General features: G+C 45.6%; 1 protein-coding gene across 1 annotated transcript in view; it reads right to left on the bottom strand.

Annotated features, from left to right (window-relative positions):
• VIPR2 (vasoactive intestinal peptide receptor 2) overlaps positions 1 to 19,240 on the bottom strand; it is a 68,184-nt gene extending 48,944 nt beyond the window's left edge. Inside the window, exons 1-2 of the mRNA XM_003802173.3 lie at positions 19,070 to 19,240; positions 16,503 to 16,602 (exon numbers count right to left, since the gene is read on the bottom strand). Of these exons, the coding sequence (XP_003802221.1) occupies positions 16,503 to 16,602; positions 19,070 to 19,132 (163 nt within the window). The 5' untranslated portion in view covers positions 19,133 to 19,240. The remainder of the gene's footprint in view (positions 1 to 16,502; positions 16,603 to 19,069) is intronic.
• Positions 19,241 to 21,728: the final 2,488 nt, after the last annotated feature.

Below are 21,728 nucleotides of genomic sequence, written 5' to 3'. Positions count from 1 at the left end.
TTAAAATTCTATACCTATTCCCATGTGTGAATTTTTAATTTAGACAAGTAGTCTGTGTCCACTGGAAACATCATACTGCACATGTACAGGACAGTAGGCGGAGGTACCCACTAATGCCACAGGGACTAATGGGCAGGCGTGGCTTTGCTGGGGACCTGTGTTCTCTGTGATGTGTCCATGTGGATATGGGAACACACCTATGCCCTTTCCACCTGCTCTAAGAGCAGGTGCCTCTTAGAAGGAGAGTTTTCAAACCACACTAGTCAAAGGTATAGTTTAGTTTCCTAACTTAATATGCCCAGCTCCATACTTTACAGTTTAAGCTTGGACTAACTTGGGCTAGAAGTGTTAGGGTATGTGCTAGTGGACATGGGTTTTGAGAAAAACTCGAAATATTAAAATAGAAAGAACAAAAAATTTATTTCACTTTTCCCAAATGGAAAAGGGCCAACATAGTGAAGAGAGAAAGACAGTGCTGGCAGAAAGAACCAGGCACTCTGGCGATTTACCGAGGGCAAAGTGGGTTTATGGTTCCTCCTTCTCAGTGGCAGGCTGACAACAGGAGGGTGGCAGGATGTCCCAGTCCACATGTGACTGTCCTGCCTCTCTGGGAGAAGGGTTCATTGCTGGTGATGTGGCTCTGCTCTCGAGATATGGCTGGGGCCTGACCTCACAACCCTGCTGTTCACTTGAGAACCCTGTAAAAAGTAGATTCTCCAAAGCAATTTCCACAAGAAAGATTTACATCTCTTTTCCACTGATTTAGTTCTTTTCAGAAATTGTGCATAACAGAACTCCTACAGAGTTTAGGATTGATCTTCAATTGTTACTGGGAAAACCATAGGATTGGATATGTTCCATTTATTTTTTAAGGCCACCCTTTCAAGAAACCTGCATGGGGGAGTGAAGGGTGGGGGCAGGAGACCCTGCCTCATGCCGTGGCTGGTGTGCACATGGGAAGCCTCTCCCCACTGTCCTGAGCCCTCCTCTCCCCACTCTAGTCACTGGAGAGGGGCCTGCCCTGAGGAGCCCTAACAGGTGTGAGATGCTCAGGGTCCATCTTAACACACTGTTGCTCAGGTGCACACACAGGCTCATGCAGGTCACATATGACTTCTCACAGAGGCAGGATGTTATTATGTACCAGTGTCTTCCTTGCTTTCCCATTTAACAACATAGCAGTCATATTTTTCATGTTACATAGAACACCATCATTTTTTTTAAAGGCTGAACCACATTCCACAGTATGACTATAACATGGTTAAGACTTCTATCTGTGAACCCTCAATATCCTCTATTTAAGATATAAACAAATGGCTATGAAATAACTAGTTATTAAGTACTTAATAGGTGTCATATGCTTGGACTTTTATCCTGTCACTTTAAAAAGAGATTGTAGTTCTTTCCAAAAAAGGACAAGTTCTCCTTCACCACAGACACTAACTGTAGGTGTGCAGAGAAGGCTTGGAAGGAGAAAAGGAAGCACGTTTTCACTCCAAAGACAACCAATCACGGCACAAACTGTTAGTAGACACTGAAGCTGAGGCATGAGAGGCTGTCAATCTACAAGTTACACGGCACTCACAGCCATGCAAAGAGAAAGAGAAACTTTTTCATGCAGAGTTCCAGAGGCCACGTCTTGACTGAGCCACCAGATAGCATGAGTGGCCCAACTGGAAGTGGGTGCCACATCTAGCGTGGGCAGAGGCACCAGCGGGTGGGCTGCCATACCCAGACTAACCCTATGCACTGGACAGACATCTGACCAAGGCTTTGGATCCAAATAGAGTTCATAGGAAACATGGAGATTCAAGAAGTCTCAGCACCAAAAACAAATGCCCAGAGAAGCCCAGAATGTGGGCACTGAGGACCCTGCCCTCCTTTCAGGGCCCTGGCCCAAGGGCCAGCAAGGGACATGGCTCCCTAGATATACCTTGGATAGTCAGAGCCCAGGCAGCACAGTGCCAGGGTCCAGGCGGTGGCACCGGAGAGAAGCGTGTGCTCCTTTCAACATTGCCACATACAGATTTTCACACATTCCACAGGCAGCCTTTCTACAGCAGACCTATGGGTGGGGCTGGCCCCAAGTGCCAGGACCTAGAGCCTGGTGCCCTGGAAGCACCTTCAAGCTGCTGTTGCCTGTGAAGCTGGAGGCTGTTCGGGGGCATCGGCAGAGCTGGGCAGCAGGCAGGTGACATCTTTACACATCTTCTGCTGTACTGGGTCTGGGTGGTCTGACAGGGGTGCTGCTGGGTTCTTGTCACACACGGCTGGTGCCAGCACAGGGGTCTTCATTCCTCCGAACTCCAAAGCATTGATGTGACAGTTTTTAGAAAAACTAATTATCCTTACTTTTGCCCTCAGAGCCATTGATACTCTATGCCTATTATCAATTTAAATGTTGAACTAAGAAAAAATCATTTCCTAAAGTGTACTGTCCTTCCTCCGACTATTTCCACCTGCTCTGACCTATGTCCTCTTAGGCTGGCTGATCCCCCCTCTCTAGGTCTCACAAAACCCACCAGTCTCACTGCATAAAGGGATGGCAGGGCAGGTGGGCAGGGAGGGCAGGGAAGGTGAGCCAGGACCTTCCTCATGAGCCAGGAGACCCCAGGAGTGGCCAGGGTGCTGTCCAATGCTGCCCTGGGGCCTGGGAAGGGGGACCCTCCTCAGTGCTCCCCTCCACGTGCCTCCTTCACCAAAAAACTCTCCTTCGTTCTGGCTACTTTACATTTTTTACAATTGGTCCAGTTCTACTTTCGGAGCCCTGGGGCAACTATACCTACAACAGGCAGGATCCCACAGTTTCCCCATCTCTATCAGACTCTGACTTTCTGCTAAGAGGCCCTCCATGTTGGCACCCTCCTTGGATGCCTTGTGTCAGTCTGGACCCCTGGGTCATCACTTCTCCGCTGCCTGAGCCAATCACACAAAGCAAGAAGGAGACATTGTGTGTTTCTTGAGCTCAGAACAGGTATCTGAGACAGGGATGCCACCTGCCCACCAGCAAGATACACTGCAGAGGGGCCCTGGATGCTCCATAGCTGTGCCCTGGACCCGTGTTTCTATCTGTGGTAAAAAGGGTCCCAGAGTAAGGCTAAGGAAGGTGCACAGGATGCTGATTTGACAGCCCTGGGCAGGGTGGGCTTGAAGACACTGGTGGACAAATCCTCAGTCACATGTGGAGACTTTAAACACTGGTTTGTGCTACCAGGTCCTTGAGTGTCAGGGGCCAGTTACAAAAAACCCTTACACTTGGCCCTGCAGAGTCCCAGCTACTCTGGACACAGACAGAGATTCTACAAATTCTACCAAGAGAGGTTCCTGCTTCCTTTTTGCTCTGAGGATGCATGTTGACATCATTTATTCTTAAAATGCTTGCCCTGAAATAAGGAGAGCTACCCCCAAGCATCAGCCAGGCTTTGGAAACTGCAATCAGGAGTGACGATGATGACTGCTTTCGAAAGAAGCAGAGAGGAAAGAAGCCTTCCAGGGAAATACCCCGAACTACAATCTGTCAAAATGAATGGCAGAACATCCTGTGTGGAGCACAGGATGGGAATGTGCCTACTGTTTGCAGGACACAGTCAGTGCTGGCATGAGGTGGCGATGTGCTGGAGATGGCGTCCAGGCACCTGAGGGCTGGCTGAGGGATTTCAGAGACTGGAGCAGCTTGAGGTGTGATAATAATGCCTTTGTCCACAGAGACAGAAATCATATAGGCTGCCAGGGGACAGGCTGCTCTTGCTCCCATGGAGCTGCTGGCTCAGGCATTTATAGAATCCCAGATTCTCCAACAGGGGCTGCTTCACAAACCTTCCTGACACAGAGCTCATATGAAAACTCCCACTTCTCAGGTTTTCAGGAGTCTCAGCCCCCCAGGCTTTGCTCACTGACCCTGCTCTACCCCTCAAGCCCCTCACTCACATCCACCTGCCTGGGCCACCCCTCCTCCTGCCTGGCTGAGATGACCTGAAACCTGTGAGCTCCACACAGTTCCTCCACCTCACTGCAGCCCAGCACCAGTCCTCTAAGCTCTAGGAAATGCTTCCTCTCCCTCCTTTTAACTTACATGATGGACTGTGGGGCCAGGAACAGAGCTCATGGGGGATATATGTCTGTGTGCAACGGTGGGGGGCATGTGGCCTCCATCAACTCCCCTCCTGCCTGAGGGGGGCCCAGGCCTCCTTCCCTTTGCTGGGGGGAGTGGCAGGAAGGGGCCACAGGTCAGGCTTAAGTGATCTGAAAACCCCACTAATCATCTTCAGCAGGGGGTGGGGCTGAAGTATGGAAAGCAGGACAGCTCTCTGCAGATCCTTGAGAGCACTCTGGGCACAGCATTAGCTGTCCAGAGCATAGTCCCAACTTCTAGACAGGTCACATGGCCTCTGAAGTGACAAGGGGACATTATGGCCAGTGGAACTGGGAGGAACCATCAAGAGTGAAGAGCACAACATCAGGCTTCCAAGTGTCAGATATCAGTACAGGAGAAAATGCTAAATTCACAGAGTTGGGTTAAGTAATGGAAATCCTGATCCTGGAGACAGCCTCAGTTTGTCAAATTAAAACAGAGATGAGGCCAGACAAAACCAGTTAAGCCTCATAAGTGATCTCAATCTTGCTTTATTTGCAAATGTAAGTGAAACTTAAATAGAGCTATCTCTTGAAAATGCCTAGATTAAAGGAAAACAGAATTTAAGATCCAGTGATCAGAAGTAGCCAACAATCTTACAGTTACTACCTGGGGGTTCTCCAGGGCTGTATGTGGGCAGCACTCACATCTTCTTCCCTTTACTTCTGCATCCAGCCACTAAAAGCCTCCCCTGTGTTTTTAGAATATTCCCTTGGGGGAGCCCCAGAACTATTTTGCATGGAGCTGTCCTATTGGCAAACATGGTTTGCTTAAATAAATGCTTTAAATTTTTGTTGTTTCTTAGTTTACTTTTTAAACAATTTGGTGTCAGAAGTGGGAGCTAACAGAGACCCTGCTGACCCCAAGAGCTATGAATAACCAAGTGTGGGAGCCTGCTGGGACCACTGTGCTCACTACTTCCTCCAGACATTTCATAGTTCCCAGGGTAGGTCCTGACGAGATTTTCAGCTGCACAGTTTCCATCCCAAGCTCTCTGACTTTATTTGAGGACTTTTTATTCTAGAGGTCAGACTAGATCTGAGAGGGACTAGATTAGGCTCAAGAGACTGCTCTGGCACCAGGGGCTGAGTTAGATAGCCAACGGGTAGCAAACTAGGTCCAGCTGGAGTCAGCAAATTGGAGAACAAAGTGTTATGGACTTCTCAGAACCTCTGCAGTCTGGGGTTCCTCCACCTGGAACTCAGTTAATTTTGGGCTCAGAAATACAGAGCCTGTGCCTCTCTAAAGAAATGGTGCACCTCAGTAAGACCACTTAGGGTCACAGGAGTCACAACAGGGACATCTGATTCTAGATGAAATGATTCATTAGTGGGCACTTTAACTAAGAAGGAATCCTGAGTGCCTAAGAAACAATGGTATACATTTTTTGATTGGTATGAAGATTTATTTTTAGACAGAATGACTAAGAGACAAGAGCTTCTCCCAAGGAATCTTCTCCACAGTGTGCTATTAAAAATTATCCTGAATCTACTGACTTCTTTGATCTCTTGCCTTTTCCATGTGAATATGCTCAAAACCAACTTTCTCTAGACATTGGATCCTTCAGTGAGCCAAGAGGAGCCCCAACAACTAAATTCAAACCTTGGCCTTACATGTAACTGGGAGCTATTATAAAGACAACCACCTGAGGCTGAAGAGGAGAAAGACCAACTGGAGATAGACTATTATGTCTCCTTGGCCACCCACAGAGAGTGCCATCCAGGTCTCCACAGATCGACTCCTGGGAACAGGCAAGCCTGCCTCAAACGCCTGCTTGGAGCAAGCATCACATCCTTCCTCTCTGCCTGAGAGATGTCTAAATCTTCAAAATGCAGGTTTCAGGCAAATGACTCATCAGAATAGGGAAGAGAGGAACCTTTTAGAAATAAACTGGCAGAGGAAAACCCTTTAACAGTCTTTCCTACAAATATTGATAAAGGGCTGTAGCAATCTGGACAGGCCACTCTAACTGGCAAGTTCACAGCTGGATGCAGGTAGGAGTTTCAGCTGCTGTGCTTGATACACAGCTGAAGTTTCAGAGCAGAGGCTGGGACTCTGGGTCTCTGTGGGACTGTGTGAGCCTGCACAGGCCTGTCATCTTCCTGTCCTGCTGCGTATGTACCTCTGGGAGCTGTCAGAACAAATACTATTAAAGCACTCAATTTTATTGGAAATTAAGTGCTTATGTAAATCAAGTAATTAAGTCTTTTCTCAGTAAAGGGCCTAACACAAATGGTGTTCAAGTTTACACGAGCTGAACGTAATATACGTATACTAATATACATATATTAGTGAAAACGTATATCCTACCTAGCTGTGACTAGTCAAATAAACCCATGTTATCTGCTACAAAACTTGTCAGCAAGAAAAATAACATGAGATGACATATAGTTTTTCTTAATGTTATGCCTACCTAAAACAGTTTCCAAACTCCTTTTGAAACCTTGAGACTTGAAAATTATACTAATTTAAATTATATTTAAATCAAGTGATAGACATTCATTAAATATCTAGATCACACACAAAGAAGATAAACTACTAAAGCATTAATTCCTGCACAAGAGTTTAGACTTGAGTACTTGGGGCTTCTTATTATAGAGAAACTAGAAATCTTTAGGTCTTATGGTAAGCATGCCCTGTGCCTGAGGAAGGTTATGATATAAAAGCTATGATATCATGTCCTTTGTAATTTGTATTAGATAGTAAGATTACTAAGAATTAAGAAGTTATATGGAATCAGAAAAAGCCCAAATAGCCAATACAATACTTAGAAATAAAAAGAAATCTGGAGGCATCACACTACCAGACTTCAGGTTATACTACAAATCTTATAGTTATCAAAACAAAATGGTACTGGCAGAAAAATACAGATGTAGATCTATGGAACAGAACAGAAAATCTAGAGATGGACCCAGCCACATATCATCTTTTGATCTTTGATAAATTTAACAAAAACATACATTGGGGGAAAGAATCCCTATTTAACAAATGGTGCTGGGAGAACTGGTTGGTCACCTGTAGAAGACTGAACCTGGACCACACCTTTTACCACTAACAAAAACTGATTCTCACCGGATGAAAGATTAAGATTTAAGACATGAAATTATAAATATACTAGAAGAGAGTGCAGGGAAAATGTTTGAAGATATTGGCCTGGGAAAATATTTTATGAGGAACACCCTCTGGCAATTGTAGCAACACCAAAAATAAATTACTAGGATTTGATCAAGCTACAAAGCTTCTGCACACCTAAGGGCACTACAACTAAAGCAAACAGACAGCCTTCAGAATGGAAGAATATTTTTGCATGTTATGAATCTGACAAAGGTCTAATAACTAGAATCTACAGAGAACTCAAATTAATCAATAAGAAAAGATCAAACAACACCATCTCTTTGTGGGCAAGAGACGTGAACAGAAACTTCTTTGAAGATGACAGACACATGGCCAACAAACACATGAAAAAATATTCTTGGTCTTTAACTGTCAGAGAAATGTAAATCAAAACCACTCTGAGATATCACCTAACTCCAGTGATAACAGCCCACATCACAAAGTCCCAAAATACCAGATGTTGGCATGAATGTGGAGAGAAGGGAACACTTCTACACTGCTGGTGGGATCTCAAACCAACATAACCTTTATGGAAAGAAATATGGAAATCCTCAAAGAACTAAAAGTTGACCTTCCATTTGATCCTGCAATCCCATTACTAGGTATCTATCCAGGAAAACAAAAATCATTCTACCACAAAGACATTTGCACCAGCCCAACTCATACTCAAGTCACAGAAGCAACAACCCAAATACCCATCAACCCAAATACCCATCAATAGGTTAAGAAATTGTGGTATATGTATACCATGGAATACTATTCAGCCACAAAAACAATGAAGACTTCACATCAGGGGTCCTCAAACTTTTTAAACAGGGGGCCAGTGCACTGTCCCTCAGACCGTTGGAGGGCTGGACTGTGGGCCCCGGGATGAGTCGGCTGCTATGCAGGACAGGCAGTGGTGGCAAAAACACCTGGAGGGCCAGATAAATGTCCTAGGTGGGCCACATGTGGCCTGCAGGCCATAGTTTGAGGACACCTGCTTCACATCTTTTATGTTTATCTGGATGGAGTTGGAAATGTTCTTCTTAGTAAAGTATCTCAAGCATGAAAAAAAAAGTATCCAATATGCTCAATACTATTATGCAAATAATATATAAAGACTTACACATTCATATGAATGATAAAACACAAATATAGTTTAGCAAGAGAAAAGGATGAGAGAGAAGGGAAGGGGGGAGGGCAATTGGTGGGAGGAGGGAGAGCACTTGGTGGGATCTCACCTAATGTGCACAATGCAAGAGTAAATTTTGAACGTCTTACCACAAAATAAGTAAGGTGATGGATATGTTAATTAGTTAAGCATCTCACACTGAGTAGCAAATCATCACATTATACCCCATAAATGTATACTGTTATGATTGTAATTAAAAATTAAATAAAAAATAAATCCATGAAAATAAATAAATAAATTGAAGAAAGGGAATGGGGCTCAGTAAGTTCCCACCTAATGGATACAACGTAGGGATATATGGATGCTTCCTAAGTGAAGGACTCAACTACAACTTGGACTTTATTTTACAAATGCAATCAATCTAACCTAATAATATGTACCCTCATATTAATCTGAAATAAATAAATAAATATATAATTAAAAAACTCTTTCCTGAAAGAAAAGACTTTTATTTTATTTTTGAGACAGAGCCTCAAGCTGTCCCCCTGGGTAGAGTGCCATGGCTTCACTGCTCACAGCAACCTCCAACTCCTGAGCTCAAGCGAGTCTCCTGCCTCAGCCTCCCAAGTAGCTGGGACCACAGGTGCCTGCCACAACACCCGGCTATTTTTTTTGTTGCAGCCATTATTGTTATTTGGCGGGCCCGGGCTGGATTCGAACCTGCCACCTTAGGTGTATGTGGCTGGTGCCTTAGCAGCTTGAACCACAGGCACCGAGCCAGAAAAGACTTTTAATTAAAATATATAACTAAAACTACTAGAAATAATAAGAATGGAAGGAAGCAACCATATAAAAATGTACAGAGAAAATAAGATATGTTTTTAATAAGGAAAAGCATACAAGTGGTGTTTTTATTAAGGACAAAAAGTGTAATTTTAATTTGAAGCAAGACAACTATTCCAGAATATAAAAGAAGAAACTAAGTAAGACTAACTTGGGTAAAAGGATAGTAATTCCACAAAAGGAGTTCCAAAACTGCTCTGAAGGGTGGCCAAGGTGCTGGTGCTGGCGTGGAGCTTCCCAAGGGGAAGGTGAGCACAGTTCAGGGTGAGGGATGCAGGACTTTTTCTAGGGTAAGTTCATGAACTTAACTGTCTGACCACGTAGTCACATTTTTTTTTAATCTACTAGTGAACTGATGGGTTCTGTAGCTTACATTGGTTCTGTAGCTTTGAAATTAGAATTGTGCTTCAATAAACACAAGAAAGAAAGTGTCTTTCTCACAGAGTGACTTCTCTTGGGGCAGACACCCAGTGGTGAGACTTCAGGATCAGATGGCAGGTCTACTTGAGAAATCGCCACACTGTTTTCCACAGGGGTTGTACTAGTCTGCAGTCCCATTCACAGTGTATAAGTACTCCTTTTTCGCTGAATCCATGACAACATCTGTTTTTTGTTTGTTTTAATTTTTTACCAATGGCTATTCTGACGGGGTAGCTGATATCTCATTATGGCTTCATTTGAATTTCCCTGATGATTAGTGATGTGGATCATTTTTTCACATCTTTTTGTGTCTACCAAACTCAAATCTAGAAATGTTCTTCACTTAGTTGCTTTCTGGACTCAACAATAATATCATAATTTCCTCCGAATATTAATGTTTGTTTTTGTGTTTTTGTTCTGTTTTCATACTCCATACCTGGAGTCCCCCTCAAGGACACAACTTGAGATGAACCATTCAGCCTCAGTAGTACCTTGAAATAGAAGTTCTTGATACCTTAACAGCTTAATAAAGAGATGCTGGCACTGTTATTGATTAAAAAGTTTCTATGTTAACAAATCAGAAATTATTGTTCAAAATTTAAAGGCTCTTAAACAAGTATGAGTCTCTCATCAGAGAGGTGCCGCCTCCTTGCTGGACTGATTTATTGGGTTGGCTCCAGGCTCCTGGCCCTCAGTCCCAGGGGATTGTTCAGTCCCTACCTACTATTCTCCCACAGCCACTATGTTCATGGCTCCAGCATGTCGTCCCCTCTCAGGTGTTCCACTCCTCAGCAGCCAGTTACATATCAGATGATGCCATCGGGACTGGATACAAGCCTAGGATGACTCTGCCAGTTTGGATGACAATGACCTGATGACCTGACACCCCAATGTCACAGATGATGATGATGACACCTACATGCCCTTCCTTCCTGTGACCCATCAGCGGTGCTCACTGACAGCAAAGCTGTGCAGTCCAGTCACACACTCAGCTGGTTTGCTGCACGTGTGACCAAACACAAGTTTGACAAAGGAAATCAAATGGAGCTGAGGCCTAAAGAACCCTTGTGCAGACACAGCCAGGGAGGCCGCATGAGTGACTTCAACCTTGCTTGACTTGCAAACATAAAGGAAACTTGAGCTAACTCTTGAAAATGCCTACATTAATGTGAATTAGAGCCTAAGCTCAATCAATCAGAAGTATCCAAAAAACTTACAATTACATGACCAGGGATTCCCTAATGGGACAGGACAGATGAGGCAGCTGTGTGCCCACAGCAATCCATCTTCTGTGCTTTACCTCTGCCTCCATCTGCAGAAGCTGTCCTGGGGTGGAGCTCGGGAAACATTTCTGCTTTGGAGCCACCAATTCATGAATAGTTGTGTGTCAAATAAACTTAAAACAAGCTTCGATTTGGCATTATCTGTTTTTTTGAAATTATCTTTTACTTTTATTTATATTAGTTGTCTATTTTTTTGAGACTTTGGAAAAAAAATAAGAAGAAGTTAACTGATCAAAGTATTCTATAATAGACATACATCTATCTGATAATGTGAATGTTAATTTCTTTGCATTATTACTATTATTATTGCTTAATATTTTGTTGCAGCAATCGTCTGATTTCTTTTCAGAATGTATTTATCTTCATTCGTTCTTTATGAGGTTTTTGTTCTCAGTCCTTAACATTGCTATTGTCATTAAATTTAGCCTTTATAATTCTGTGAAGGCAAAAGGGGAAACCTAATATATACATGTATAAGAAAAATAAATTTAAAAAGAGAAAAAAGTTTTCTACTGTGCCTCAGTTTACCTATTTTAATAAGCTGAATGTGCAAAAATTAAACAAGGAAAATAGACAAAAACTTAGTTAATGCACATTGGGATGTTCAAAGGAAGACCATTAGCTCTTAGCCGACATTGGGAAGGAAGACAGTCCTCTTTTAAAACACACCTTTCTGCCTCCAAACATACCAATGATGGTTTTAGAAAAAAAACATTTGACTATGAGTCCAGAGACCTGGGGTCTATTACTAACTTCAATTTGGATGAGAATCTTGAAAATTCTCTCACATTTTGGGCTCCACATTCCTCTCCTAGATGGAACGACGGATGATTAAGTCTCCAGAGTTAAGACTAGGAACACCCCAATTCTGAGTGACACAAAGGGAGTCCTAAGTGGCTTCCGTTGTCCCTGGTGCCCCATCTCTTCTGAGACTGGACTGTGGTGTGGCTGCTTTACTAATGTGGCCTGACATGGCCTCAGCCAAGGGCTCCTTCCTCTGCAAGGCCAGGTGGGGCTCCTAGCCTGTTCTCCTGATCAGTCCCAGCCAGCAGGGAGGGCCCTCCTGAACTAGCAGTGGTGCTGAGAGTTTTGGGGACACCAAACCCAACCTGTGACCTGAAAGACTGATCATCTGTGAGGGAAGATGACAATGAACATGCCTAAAGAACAAGGAGATACGTTTTCCCCATCATGACAGGAACTACACGGTCACTATGCAGGGAGCACTGGTCAGGTGAGCAGGGGTCACCTCCCAGCAGGGAGCACTGGTCAGGTGAGCAGGGGGGCACATCCCAGCAGGGAGCTGCCACTTGGCCTGTGGGGCTGGAAGGGCAGGCAGTGAGAGTGGCCATGTGCTGATAGGAACTGGATGAAACAAACAGTGCCAACACCAAGGCACTGAATGGCAATCACATGGACAGAGGGTTTTAGTAAATTACCAAAGTATTAATTGCCAGCTGGCTCATGACCAAAAAGTTTCCATTTGTGTATTGGTAGTTTTTCACCCAGCTTCTTTATGCCTGGTTTCTGATTAAAGATAAAGTAAGTCCTTACTCACTTTTCTGTCACTGTAAATTTATTACTCTCAGCACACTGATGTCATTGCATGTTCACAGTCCAGGGTCCCCTCAGGAGGCCCTGCCCTGTGACCTCTGACACAGACTGATGTCACTGCATGTTCACACCTGAGGTCCCCTCAGAAAAGCCTGCACTGGGTCCTTGGAGTCCAAACCCACTTCCTGGCAAATGGGGTCCCTGTACCATCAGCTCTGCTAATCCTGAAGCATTTGCATTCAGGGATATGGCTACAAAATCACCAGATTTAGGGTTTCTCAAGGGAAGTGGCCAGGGTCTGATCAATTCCTCATCACCCACCCCCCTGTGTGTGTTTAATAAAACCTGCTAAACAAACCTCCTGGGTGAGAGAATTGGCCAGTGCACGAGCAGGGGGACCACAGGATGGCCTTGTTGTCTCTCCTCCCACGACATAAGCCAAACTCAAGACCAGGGGTCCCAGCCAAGAAGACATTAAGGAACGTGACCCAGAACATCCCACACAGCCTTTCAGACGAAGAGGCTCTACCCTTACGTCCTGTCCAGGATGCTTTCCTCAAGTCTTAGTCTGTTTTCTGGTGCTCAGGACAGAAAAATTTAAATGGAATGATTCACAGACAAAAATAACATATTTCTCTGAGTTACCAAGGGTGAGTACTCCAAAGTTTAGGGTGTTCACCTGGGGAGGGCCTTGTTGCTGCTGTGACCTCTGCAGAGCACTGACAGGCTACATGGCAGAGGCCGAGGGTGGCACGTGCCAGAAAGATTTCCTAAGCTTGGGCCTCTCAGCTGTGACACAAAGCACTGAGTCTATATCAGTGGCCCCCTGTTGCTCCTGGAGGACTCAGGAGCAGAGAAACCCACTGGGACATGAAAAGCCCACATGGCCTGCTGTGATGGGAAGGTAAGTCTTGTCTCTAGCCCAGAGTCTCCTATCTTCCCTAGCATCTGTGCCCTGTAGCAGATGCCTGGGTGCCTGCATGTGGAGGCAACTTTAACACTCCACAGTTCCTGACACGTAGGTCACACCCTCTGAGCGCCTCTCTGGCCCAGTGCTAAGCTGCCATTCACCCTCACACCCATCTCAGCCATGTGGATCATAGCAGCCACTTCTGCTCCTCCCCAACATGGGTAAAATTCCCTCCCGATCTGGGTACAGAACAATATAAAGTCACACAAAAGCCCCCATCCAGCCTGTGCACAGGCAGAAGAAGGGTTAGGAGAAGCCTCATCAGGGACTGTGCTCTCCCCACAGGTCAGCACAGCCACTCTCAGGGAAGGCCAGTCTCACCTCAGAGAGAACTGCCTTCCCCTCATGGGTCAGCAAGGCTACATGAAGGGAACTGGTCAGGTCTTGGCCCAGAGTGCCTCCTGTACACACCAACAAGATTAATTAAGCTTAGTTATGAATCAGTCCTAAATCACAAAGCTCTAAGCTTACAATGTGAATCCTTCAAGAGAATTTAGAATTGAAATTGACTTTTGTTTGGATCATTTAGGTGTTTTATTTTTTTCAGATTCAATGTGTAATAAAGACAAAGATTTCCATGGCAGACTTACTAATCTTGTGCGACTTAAAAGTGGCCATTACAGACATGTCTCGTGCTTCACCTCCCTCTGCTTTATGACAACTGTGTGCACCTGTCCTGTGAGCCCACTCATCCCCCTAAAAATGCCTGCACTTGGCTCTGGCTGCTATAGACCCTGCTTCCCATCACTTATATTATCTTCATTCTGCTAACGTTTACTATTTATATCCCTGGCATTTCAGCCATGCATATTTCAGAGAGAAAAAAAGCTTTGAAACTCAAGTTGTTTTTACCCAGAGAGGGGCCAAGGCCTAACCCTCCCTGAAGGGCAGCAGATTCAGGACGAAGCTCTTCCGAAAAGTCAAAAAGGTGAAATGTGTCAGACACAGATATTTTTGCTGTAGAGTTAATGTTGGAAATAAGAGTGTTGGATACAAGAAGATGTCCAAGAAGAAAACCGAGTGATGTGTTTCCCCACAGCATCTGATAAGGGGCTGTCTCAGGGCCTCTGTCTGAATCTGCCATGTTCCTTCTGCTCCAGCTAGTGCAAGCTGCATGGCTTTTGCAGACTCTACCCTGGGACACCATGGCCCAAGATGTCTGAGGAGGTCCACACACAGATCAGCCTCTCAGACGGAGCCCCAGGGAATACTTCCAATGTGCTGACCACCTTCCTGACTGTGTGCTGAGAGCCATAGGTAGGTGGCCACAGAGGTCTGCATAGGTCCTGCAGAACTTTTTTCTCATGTATACTTACAAACGTTTAAGAAATTGGAACACTTTACGTAAAGTATGCATTTCTGATATTCTCTGAAGGCAGGAAGCTGGGCAATTTGGAACCAGCACTGCTCAGAGTAATGGTAGCTGGAGGTGAAGAGGGCTGTCCCTGCCCACCCCAGCCCCTCCCCTGAAACTAGATAACTCTAAAGACTTATTTCTTCTCAGCTGAGCATCTCAGCTCTCTGAATCTTCACTGGAAATAACAAGCCAGCAGCCACCTGTTTCTGATGCACGTCTGTCCAGTCACTCAGGGAGCCTGATGGGCAGCTTGCAGCTCCCCATGGACAGACCCAGGGCATGCTTGCTATGGACCTGAGCTGCTACACTGCCTTCCTCTGAAGAGAGTTCAACCAGACAATCTGGAAGCCATGGCCTCCAGAATTATGTGTGCACTGCAGAATCACAGTTCTTGAGAGCTGGAAGAAACCCTGGGCCAGCACCCTCAGTTCAGATGAGGAGATGCTCAGTGTGGCTGCCGGGGGCTGCTGAGCCTTGCCATGGGGTCCAAAGTGATGTGTTGTAAGCAGAGAAACACTGGTTTCTAAGACTTAAAGGTCTGAAAGTCTTACAGGAATGAGAATGTAAAATTCATAACATGTCAAAATGATTAAGATTAGAATACGTTTGGGTAAATAAAATGTATTATTTTTTTTTTTTTTTTTTGAGACAGAGCCTCAAGCTATCCCCCTGGGTAGAGTGCCATGGCATCACGCTCACAGCAACCTCCAACTCCTGGGCTCAAGCGAGTCTCCTGCCTCAGCCTCCCAAGTAGCTGGGACTACAGGCGCCCGCCACAACGCCTGGCCATTTTTTGGTTGCAGCCATCATTGTTGTTTGGCGGGCCCGGGCTGGGATTCCAACCCGCCACCTTAGGTGTATGTGGCTGGCGCCTTAGCCGCTTGAGCCACAGGCGCCAAGCCAATAAAATGTATTATTAAAATGAATTTCACATGTTTGTTTTTACTTATTTTTAACTAATGTTGCTGCATTCTCTGTCTACTGGCAGTGCCAGTCCGTGACAAAGCCACCACAATTGAGGCCCTCCGTAGGACAACAGACCATTTTAACACAGTCTTGCTTTGATTTAATTTCTTTCTTGAAGAGGATAAAATCAAGACAAAGAGCAGACAAAGAGAAAGCTGAGGGACAACATTTTTGCTACTATTTATAGATTGGGTGCTATCCTGGGGCCCTGAGTCTATAAACAGGTTGTGAGCAGGCTGGGTCGAGTGCATAATGTCCCAGCAGGCCTTCTGCTGACCCAGAGACAACAAGCTGCATGTTCACAGTGCTCACAATAGGCCTGTCTTCAGCAACATGGGAGTCCCATTTTCCTGTTTGCTTTCTGTTAAGTTTCTACCATCCTAACTAGACCAAAATCATCCGTGATATAACTAAGAATTTAAAATGCAAGAATTCAGATAAATGTTTATGCCCTGGAAAACCAGAGCTGCTTTTGCAAAGCATAAGGAAGCCCATGATATTATTTTAGTAACTGTTGCTGTTATCTCAAACCATGGAAACGGTTACTGTTAAGGATTAAGAGTTTTTTGAAAAAGGTTTGTTCAAAGACCTCACCGATAAAATACTATAAGTTGTACTAGCAGTTCATTAACAAACAGTGGAAAGCTACCCTTAAAAAAAAAGTGCCAGTGACCTGAAAGCACAAGTTATGAGTGAGTTGTGAGACATTCGCCGGTCAGCCAGTCTTACCACCGAGCCGCCCACCTTACCTTTGCGATTTTCTGTTTGAGACCTCAGAAGCCCTGCACATTTTGCTTCTTCCTCCTGTATTTCTAGGTGAAATCGGCACTCTGGGTGAATGCTATTCACCTGTTCAAGTTAAAAGATATAGAAATAACTGAAAATTCCATAATAAGAGGAACGCCAAGGAAAAGTTCTCTAGAAACAACCTCACAGTTCTAAATTGCATCCAAACTAAAATTTGTTTAAAAGAAATTACCTTCATTTTTCTGGCATGGTTATTTAAAAAAAAATCAGTATTTACTTTGTAAAGGTATTGGAAAACAAATATAAAACTTAATGGAACATTTTTGTTTTCTAAGCAGGAGAATAAACTCACTACGGGCAATAGAGTTCTTCAATCCAATAATCTGTCAATATGCAAGAGTCCTCTATTCACAGCCCTTGATTTGACTAAAGTAAACCCATGTTTACTTTCAGACCATTCTTAGTGAGGATGGTATATACAGTTGCCTGCAGGCTTCATCCCAAGTGCCCACAGGAAAGACTTGTGATAAAACAGCCTGAGTTTTAAATCCTTCAGGACACATTTGTGCTTAACCCCACAGATACAGATAAAATTGTACTCATTGTGACTTTAGAATTTGATTTGAAAGAGCTTTTCAAAAAAGATGAGAGAGGTGAGTAGGAAGGCAGTCAGGACCGTCAGAGAACCAAAGATACTACATGAACAGTAATTAATACTGTCTGTTAACAGATGTAAAAGACACAACTACATAATGTTCAGTCTTAGAAGATGACATTCCCTGATCTCTACTTTTACAAAAGTTCAACATTCCCACCTTCCCCCAGCCCCCAAGTATCCACGCTGTACACTGGCACTGCTCTCAGAATCTTGGGCTCACTCTCTCTCCCTCCCTTCTTTAGTCTCTGTTTCTTTCTGTCTGACCAAACTCTTTTTAAGTAGTAACTAAAAAGAATCATACTCTAGGGTGTATTATGGGTATCTCATTTAGTTATCCTACCACTGAAATAAATCAATTAGAATTTCAACCAGGAATAAAATTTCCTAACAGAATTAAGGGAAGAACCTTAATCCTGGATACTTTTACCACATTTACCTCCATTTAAGAAAAACTTGGGTCTGTCTGTTTGTAGCTCACTACTGGACAAACACCAACCATAGAGACGCCTGGTTTCAGGTGCGCTGTTTTCATATATGACCATTAAGTCAATTAGGGATATTATTCCTTAAGGTATTGAAGACATCATAAGAATGGAAGAAAAAGTATCCAATGTACACATCCCTATTATGAAACTAATCTATACCTTTTATATGAAAGCTATAACCTAATAACAGCCTAAGAATATGGGGAAGAGGGAGGGAGATGGGAGGGGGAATGGGTGGAGGGAGGGGGATTGGAGGGATCACTTCTGGGGTTTATCTTACAAGGGTACAAGTGAATCTTTCTAAGAGCGAATGTGAACGTTTTTAAAATAATAACTAAGAAAATGACATGAGGGCTATGTTAACCAGTTTGATGGAAGTGTTTCAGATTGTGTGTGAAAACCCCACACTGTACCCCAGAAGTGCATTAATGTACATAGTTACCATTCAATAAAAAAAAAAGGTATTGAAGACGCTATATTATCTGACATTTCTGGAATGCAGAGCAATGATTTTCTTCAGGACATTTTAGAAAGTAAAGCAGTGTCAATCCTAACAATTACTGATGCTTTTTAACAACTGCATCTTGCAAAGCATGGGCCTCGCTCCCTCCTTCCACACCTGGGTCTGGCAACAGCCAAGTGGCTCCTGCCCTTCTGGAAAACCCAAATATCATCGGCAGCCACGACTTTGCCTAAGCAGCTCCACCCGGGGGGCTAAGGGAGGGGAAGTGTCAATAAGACCCGGCTCGGCCGCCGTGCACGCGCATCAGAGGTGCACGGGAGAGGGCATCAAGAAATAAGGCTCGAACTTATTTCTTAAAAGATCTTCAGATAAAGGGAATAATTCTTGGGAACTACACTGTATCGATGCATTAATTTAACAAACTTCAGCGAATCATTTCCTCGGTGCTCTTTTAAAAAAGCAAACTATTTCCAAAGGAAAACTTTCTTTAGCCACACCACACTCCCTCGACATATACTAAAACAGACACAAACCAGGGGTAGGTACGAGTAGGGGCAAGAAGTGTGAGGACAAAGCAAGCTCCGAAGTCCCTGTAAGTGCGAAGCCCGCGCGCACCCTGGACGAGCCCCGCACACCTGAGAACCCTAGACCCGAGACCGAACCGGGCCGCCCATCTCTTGGAGCTCCAGGAGGAACCGGATCCGCTGGCAGCGCTCCCGGCACCGCAGGAAGGGGTAGTCCTGGACCCCGCGGGGCCGGAGCTACGCGCTCCAAGATCTGAAGCGCCCCAGACGACCCGCCCCCTTCCTGAGTCGGCCGGGTGCCCAGCGTCCCTGGCCGGTCCTCCGAGCTCCGCGCTCCGGGGCTCGGGAGGCGGGCGAAGCCCCGCGGGAAGAGCGTTACTTTCTGGGAGGGAGGACGCCGATGCGGGTGGAACCGGGCAGGGGTTGCGGGCGCACTTACCGGGGCAAGCAACCAGCCGCAGCAGGTCAGCAGCGTGGGCGGCAGCAGTGCGGGCGCCCTCATCCCGGGATCGGCCCGCTGGAGCCCCCAGCGTCCTCCGCTTCCCTCCCAAGCTCCAGCGGCGACTCCTAGGCCCGCACTCGGGCTCCAACAGACTGAGAGCCGCGCGTAAAGTAGCAGCTGCTTCTGTTCCCCTGCGCCCCAGAGCACACCCGCCTGCGGGTCCCGGCCGCCCCGCCCAGCGCCGCGCCGCGCCCCTGTCCCCGCCCCGCGCGGTCGTCCTCCTTCTCCCCAACGCCACGCTCCCTCTTTGTGGTCTGGTCCCAACCCCACCCGCTATCGTTAGTCTCTGCACCAACCCTGGTTCCCCGTGTCTACCCCTTCTGTGCACCGAGGGGCTGGTGAGGATGCTCGTGCGTTGGAGCGGGGTGCTCGGCGCGCGCCCCGCTCTGGGTGGAGAAAAACCCTCGGAGCGGCGGGCGCCGGCTGGGACCAGCAGGACCCGGGTCCCCGGCTATGGCTTCCGCGAACGGCGACGCGTCTGCGGTACCCTGTGACCCCTGAGGAGGGGCAGCCTAAGATGCCCGAGACCACAGAGAGAAACCCATGAGGGAGGGGGCGTCCTCTGTGCCTGGTCGGGCTGGGATGGGGCGACTGAAAATTGAGACGAAATTAGAGCGAACAGCCTCGAAAGGAGAAATCAGGTTGACCAGAAAAATCTGGTTGTGCGTAATACACTAGGGTCGCAGTCTCAGATTAGTGGCGGGTTCTACGTTTGCAAAACAGGGAAATTCATTCTCTATCAAAGTCCTAACCGCGAGGCGGTCATGGTCCCACCGCGCCAGGAGGGGCAGCCCTGCCTCCAAGGGTTGGCCTCATTGTCCAGCAAACAGAAGGGCACTGGAACGAGAAAGGGAACAGGTGATTTTTGTCGTTTTAGGTTTGCATTTGGAGATAATTTCAAACGTACACAAAAGTTAGAAGAAGAAGAAGAGTACAGAAAACCTCCATTACCCTTTGTCTAGAGACAGCCATCAACGTTCGCCTCATTGGATTTATCGTTTGTGTTCTGGTCACTCCTACCCTGCATCTATTGATACTCGCCCATCTGTCATCATCTGCCTATCTATCACCTGTCACCTGTCCATCTGTCATCTATCTCTTGCCTGTCATTTACCTGTTATCTACTATCAGCTATTACCTATCCTCTACCCGGCATCTACCTGTTATCTACTAGCAGCTATTATCTATCCTCTATCTATCATCTCCCTGTTGTCTACATATCAGATATTATCTATCCTCTACTTATCATCTACCTGTTATCTATTATCAGCTATTATCTATCCTCCATCCATCATCTACCTGTTGTCTACCTATTAGATATTATCTATCCTCTATCCATCATCTACCTGTTATCTACCCATCAGCTATTATCTACTCTCTACTAATTGTCTACCAGTTATTTACTAGCAGCTATTATCCATCCTCCATCCATCATCTACCTCCTTTCCGGCCTCTACATGTTATCAGTTGTCTGTCATCTGTCCATCCATCTCCATCTGTCTGTGTCTGCCTAGTGGGACAGAGTATTAGAGAATAAGATCTAGATTTTGGCTGTGTAGCCTGGGATCTGGAAACTCACTGCTTATGTTTATTAATTTGATAAATATTTCTTTTACTTACTCTTCCACATGGGCAAGCCAAAGAACTTTGAACTATTTGCACATTTGTAAAAGGGAAGATAACATCTACCCTCTCACTTCAGAGGGTCTGTGAGGATCAAGATGATTAATGTACACACAGATGTGTTGAACATCTGCACCTTAAAAATTACTGCACTAGGTGCAGTGAGGGTCAAATGCTGGGGCAGACACAGGCCTCTTCCCCGTAAGAGTTCATGGTCCAGGCTAGGGTCATGGACATGGGGGAATAACTAGAATTACAACAAGATACAGGCAAAAGGGAGGAAGAAGTATCTTGTTCTTCATCTGAATGCGACTGGATCAGTGTCAGCATTTGGCACTCAGGAGCAAACTGAGAGTGCAGCCTTTTGCAGTGTGTCCTCTAGTCCTCATGGCAGCCTCAGCACCTGACCCTTGGCAGGCTTCGGACCAAGTGTACTTGTCAGTAGCACTGCCCTGGACCCCTAGGCTGGGCAGCAGAACTTCTAATACACACCTGGCCTACTTCTCAGGACAAGTAGGAAGATAAGATTGAATACCAGCCACAGAAAGCTTCCATGGAACTTAGAAGATACAGATGTGAAGCTGCTCTGGGATATGCTGGTTGAGGTGGACATGTCATGCCACTGGGCTCTGATCTTGAGAAGGGTCAGCCCATCTGCCCTGGGTATTTTCAGACCTCTCTGTCACCAGAGAGATAACAAGATATACAGATATACAGTGAGATAGATTCATTGCACAAAATTCCCAACAGCTGCACACCCTGGAAAGGCCTGGCAGTGCCAGGCTGACAATAGCCTCTTCCAGATGTTAGAAAACTGAGCGCCAGGGTAGCAAAGCTCTCAGCATCTTTCACTTTACAGCATTTCTGCCCCAGTCCAGTCCTGCAGCGGTCTGAGCCTGGTCAGGAGCCAGGTCAGCTGTGGGATGTAGGGATCTCTGTCTCTGCTGCACATGTGCACCCTGCACCACCTGAG

The sequence above is a fragment of the Otolemur garnettii genome, unplaced genomic scaffold, assembly GCF_000181295.1.
Source record: "Otolemur garnettii isolate 467f Iridium unplaced genomic scaffold, OtoGar3 scaffold00235, whole genome shotgun sequence".
Lineage (NCBI taxonomy): Eukaryota > Metazoa > Chordata > Mammalia > Primates > Galagidae > Otolemur > Otolemur garnettii.
Note: the sequence above shows the minus strand (reverse complement) of the source record. Positions and strands in the feature narration are given on the sequence as shown.